General features: G+C 35.8%; 1 protein-coding gene across 1 annotated transcript in view; it reads right to left on the reverse strand.

Annotated features, from left to right (window-relative positions):
* Positions 1 to 492: 492 nt before the first annotated feature.
* The window catches only part of Ap1s2 (adaptor related protein complex 1 sigma 2 subunit), a 24717-nt gene continuing 19580 nt past the window's right edge, over positions 493 to 5629 (reverse strand). The window contains exon 4 of the mRNA XM_004635077.2: positions 493 to 2062. Within this exon, the coding sequence (XP_004635134.1) occupies positions 2015 to 2062 (48 nt within the window). The 3' untranslated portion in view covers positions 493 to 2014. The remainder of the gene's footprint in view (positions 2063 to 5629) is intronic.

A 5629-nucleotide genomic window follows, 5' to 3' on the forward strand; every position in this document is an offset into this window, starting at 1 on the left:
GCCCCTGTATCAGCCTAAGCAAGCGCTTTAATCCACTGAGCTATTTGACCAGCCCTTTAAATTTGTTATTAATCTTTATACACAGAACCTATTACTATTTATGACTCAAAATTTGCAACTCTGCATTGCTGGTAGAAAAAAGGTTTTTTAGTTAATAGGTGCATTTACAAGCACTTTAAACTTTTTTTTTTAGTAAACTATCAACTTAATTTCATGGTAATTCTTTTCTTGCCCTTAAATATCCCAGTTTTAGAATGTAATATTTCCTACTGGCAGTAGCAGGAAATCCAAACCCCTTAGCTATTATGATAACCAAAGTTTTAGTTTGTCCCTTACATTAGGCAGCATGCTTTGCAAATATGTCCATTTCTGCTTCACATGCTAGCATTTCCTGTAACACGGGAAGCCAGAGGAATTGGATCATGTGGAATATCTTTTTATCTGTGATGATCTCAAGTGTTAGTTCAGAAAGGTAAAAAAGACAACTACATCAAGGTTTTTAAAGCGGCATTTATTGATGGAAAATGTTGGTAAGCTCTTGGTAGCATGGAATCCACATATTTTTAACACTGAATTTGAAGTCAAGACTCCCTGAACCATCTGTGTATGTGTGTGTGTGTGTGTGTGTGTGTGTGTGTGTGTGTGTGTGTGTTCTTATAATCCACCACTACACTCAAGGGGAGGGGGTGGTGGGGGGAATTTTCAACATTTTATTGAAAAAAATCTTCTGTCAGCAACTCTCCAGTTTGTCAAACTTTTGGAAAGAGAAAAACACGCTAGTGTTTTTAGGTTAAATGTTTATTACAGCTAATTGGCAATGTGATAAGACAGTGTTCACTTGGCCTGAATGTTGGTGACAATCACAACAAAGCTTAATCCAGCAGAGCATATACAAGTGCAAGTGTAAACCATAAACATGATGTTGAGATATGCATAAGGATGTATAAGTGATGCTGAACCATTATATAACTTTTAAAAATATAGGCCAACTAATGCCATTTTACTTCATTCAGTTTTCACTTTGTTACAGGAAATGTGTCTTTAAATTTTTTATAAGATTTCTGTTAACTAGGCAGTGCTGTGGAAGGAAAGGAAGCTGCTGTGAAGTTTGCAGCACTTATAATTGGAAGGAAGCAATAGGGAAGCAAAATAAATTTGGCTTTAACAAGCACTCCAGAAGGAATATTCGTGCTTTAAACAGTGACTTTCTGCAACAATGAAGAAAGCAAGATGTGTCTGTAAGATACTGCTATGGAGAATTTGTGGTAAATTGACATTCTCACTTTGAGGGCATCCAAAGCAATCCAAACAAATATCTAAATGATTAGGACCACAAAAATTCATCTCAGAGTCAAATGTGACTTGGCCTTAAAAATTATGTGCTCACTAACAAAAGTCAATCTTTGTTCCTTGTTCCATTCACTCGGAATGTTTAGGACTTTTAGTGTAAAACAGCATCAATGCAATTTAGTCATCTAAAGTCTGTATTCCCTTTGTTTTAAAGTATATAGAGTCCAATAGGATCTTTGGTATAAATTTGGGTTTTTGTTTTTTGGTTTTAACAGTTAATTTTTCATTTGATATGTGATATTAATTCCCTTTATTTGTATTATATATAATGCTGCACTAGTCTTTGGTTTCATAAAACCAAGTTTCACATTATAATTTGTGTCCTTTGTCAAATACAGGAACGCATATTGTCAAATTGTTTGACACACATGTATACAGATGTGTCACTTTCATATATGCACATCATCAGGAGGAACTGACTTAAAAACTTTTAAAATATCCAAAAGAGGTATCTTTCTGCATCTTTCAAACTCATATTTATATGAAGTCCCTTATTTGATTAACCAAAATTCCCTTTAAAAAATTGTGTAGGCCTGAATGAAGCAGCTTAGCAAAACAGTAATACTGACAAGACATCTTACACCATTAGCTAACATGGACATGAAGGCAGTGACCATCTACAGTGTGTGAAATGCCACAGGAAGTCAGCAACAGGGGAGGAGAGTTATGTCAGTCCAATCTCTTCAAGAACACTACGTGGGGTTTCGGCTTCCTGTGGAGGGAAAATGTGAGACTCTGGTAAGCAGATCCTGGGATGGAGTCTTAAAACTGACAAGGTCATCTCCATTTTAGAGAATCAAAAGTACTTCACTGTTGCAGGACAATTCCACTTTTTTGTGTGGATGCCTCAGGCCACCCTGGGGGTGGGGTTGGCGTGGCACACACTGGGGATCGAACTGTGGTCCCCTGTGTGCTTGCCTAAGCAGGCACTTTAGACTGCTGAGCTATCTCGCCAGCCCCAGAATTTCACTCGTGACAGCCACTCATCATTCAGAGTTTTGTGCCCAAAACATTGGAGCCCATATAAGTCTATTTTCAGCATTCATTAATTCCTCCTGATTACCTACCAATGTGCTGGGCACCACTGCTGTAACAAGAAGCAGTCTAGTCCAATGTAAACTCACTGGCAATGTATGGAGTCATTGCTCTTCAATCATATACAGTGTAGAAAAGATTATCTTAGTGTTAAAATCCAAAACCTCCAAATAAAAAGCAAGATACACCCCTTTTCCAACCCAGTCTAGTTTCCATAATGGTTCACCTAATGTTTTCCATGCTTAAAAAAATGCCACATATATTTGTAGTGATGTCTTCCACTTAGAATTTTTATTTTACTGTCTTTAGAGACAGCCACCTTCCCAGACCTCTCCAGGATACTCTGGGACAAAGATATTGTTAATTTATCTCAATAATCAGTACTTGTTTTTAAATACCAAGGGAAGATAAAGAGCTACCCCTGTAAAAAATTTTTTTGTATTTAGTGCAGGGTCTACAGGGTCTCACTACACAGATTGCACTTGTAATGACTGTCCTGTTTTCAGCTTCCCAAGTGCTGGGATTACAGGCATGCACCACCACACCCAGGTTCAGTCGCAATCTCAGCATGCCCTGTCAAACCTCAGACCCCTGCATTTGCCTAAGCAGGTGCTTTAATCTGCTGAGCTATTTGGCTGGCCCAAAAACTGTTCTTAAAAAACAAAATATTCCAGGGCTGGGAACATAGCTCAGTGGCATAAGTACCTGCCTGGCAAGTGCAAGGCCCTGAGTTCAATCCCCGGTATCACCAAAAAAATAAAATAAAAAATAAAAAAAAAATCCAAAATGGCTATTTTGCATGTCACAGAATAAAGCAGGACCAACAGGTCAACTTTAGGTATTACTAGCAACTTTGTTATTAAAAGGCAACACTATTTTAAAGGAGGAAAAAAATGTAAATTTTTGATGGCCAATATAAACTTACTTTCGCATCCTAATTGTGGTACAGCACAAAGCAAGGAAAAGAAAAATTATGTTAAATCACAAATTCTTAGAACGTTAGATTTAATCATATGTAAGGCACATTATGGTATAATCTTAAATTACTTAAAGCTCTATAGCCTGTTTTTATATTTCAAAAACAAGAATAGCACTTACCTTCATATGTTGATATTACAATAAAGGCTCACTGCCTGATTTATAGGAAGTACTTCAAAAATACTAGCTGATAATTACACATCTGAAATCTAAATGAAGGTATCAGCACTGAGTTGAAGTACTATAACCAAAAAAGTTCATACGACGACCTGTATGTTTGTGTAGTAATGAAAAATGAGTGAAAACCACCTCTACCAAATTTTAAAAAAGGTATTTGTTTAAAACACAGTCTAATGTAAGAAATGTATTTGCCATGCCCCCTCCCAATGAACTTCCAACCAGGTTATAGAGGTCTAAATAAATCTAGATGAGGGATAAATAAAGCTTTGCTATAAGAATACAATCAACCACAGAATGTAGAAAATTCTATGGCATAAGCCATACATTATATGTCATAAATAATGCATGAAAATATAGCAAGGGGAAACCCCCAAAAGCCTTGTTAAAAATTCAAAAGACTTAGGACACATCAACCAGATGCAATGTGAGCCCTGTCTGGAATCTGGTTCTAATAAATTTTAAAAGGGCATTCTTCAGACAATTAGGATACACCGAGCCTGGCAAAAGGTAGTAGAATTAGTTCATCTTGTTGAGTATGCAACTTATCTGCCAGAGACACATACTTGAGTATTAAAAACAAAAATGACAGGATGTCTAGGGCTCGCTCTAAAATCCTGAAGCCAACCTGGAGGGCAGAGCTTGAGGACGCAGTACTAAGTGGATGGCTGTCGAAGGTGAACAGTCTGTGTGTACACAAAGGCTCTTTGTAGTACTCCCCTGTATTTGTGCCTTGAAATTTTCATGTTTTCAAACACTTAAGAGTCTGGTAGAGATGATGTAATATTCCTAATAGTGATATATGCCAATATTTGCCAATCAGTGTTTAGCCTTCTTTAATACACTGAATGCCATCTTCATCACATAAATATTAAATAGAAAACTTCATTTAACTTTTAATATGATAATTAAAAGAGTTCTACACTGAATTCTGTAGTTTGCATTTCAGCTTCTCCAGGTAAAACCAGCTCACAACTACCCCTGGGTCTGGTCACATTTCCCCTATGTGCTCATTGCCTGAAGTCTTCTATAGCATTTCCTGAAGAGAATCGTGGTACTTTTTGAATATACATTATTTAAAATATTTGTCCTTTCTAAAAGGCCTAAATTTTATTTGCAGATTTTATTCCTTTAAGGCTGTACAACTAGAAATTTTTTGCAAATTGTTTAGGATATAAAATGTAATTTTCACATGTTCATACTAAAAATGGAGCTACAAATTATGTAGAAAAACTATTATCTAAAGTAGTAAAAATAAGATAAAGTAGAATAGTGGTTACCAGGGCCTGGGGAAGAGAGAAATGGAGAATAGTTGATTTATGGGCAGAGTTTCAGTTTGGTAAGATGAAAGAGTTCTGGAAATCTGTTGCACAACAATGTGAATATATTTAGCACTAAACTGTACACTCAGAAATGGTTAAAATGATGAATTCTATGTTATGTGTTTTTTACCACAATTAAAAAAAACCTAGAAAAGCGAAAATATAAAATGTTATTTTATCGAAAGGGATGAAGAAAAATTCATTCACATGAGACAAAATACATGCAATACTTTTATTTTAGACATGCAAGAAAAGCTATTTCAGAATCTACTAATTTAAAGCAAGCAGCTGTATACAGATAACAAAAGAAGCAACATTTTGTTACAACTCAGCACACAGCATCCAAAGCAAACAGGCATGAGACAATGCATATTTATGCAGCATTAAAACCAGATGAACAACATATTGCAGGGTGGGGAGGATGGAAGAGGGCAGAAAAGGAAATGAAAGACCAATGTTGCCCAGTGCTTCCAATGTAGTGTCTTACAGAAAGAATGGCAAGAATGGAAATAACTGGTGTGTATACCTGCCCAACACTAAGTTTGTTCCTGACACATTTTTTAATGTCTTCTAGTGTGAGTATCTTCTGGAATTACTCTTTAATGACAACTTACTTAATTTGCCTTCAATTCTATAGCTACAAATAATGATTTGGTGCTTTTCCTTTTATAATGAAATATGCTACAAGTTTTATTGAAAGCATAATAGTGATGAATATTAAAGGTTTTAGTACTCAGAAATATAAGACTATAGTTAACAAAGCATTA

This window comes from Octodon degus, unplaced genomic scaffold (assembly GCF_000260255.1).
Source record: "Octodon degus isolate 3935 unplaced genomic scaffold, OctDeg1.0 scaffold00069, whole genome shotgun sequence".
Classification (NCBI taxonomy): Eukaryota; Metazoa; Chordata; class Mammalia; order Rodentia; family Octodontidae; genus Octodon; species Octodon degus.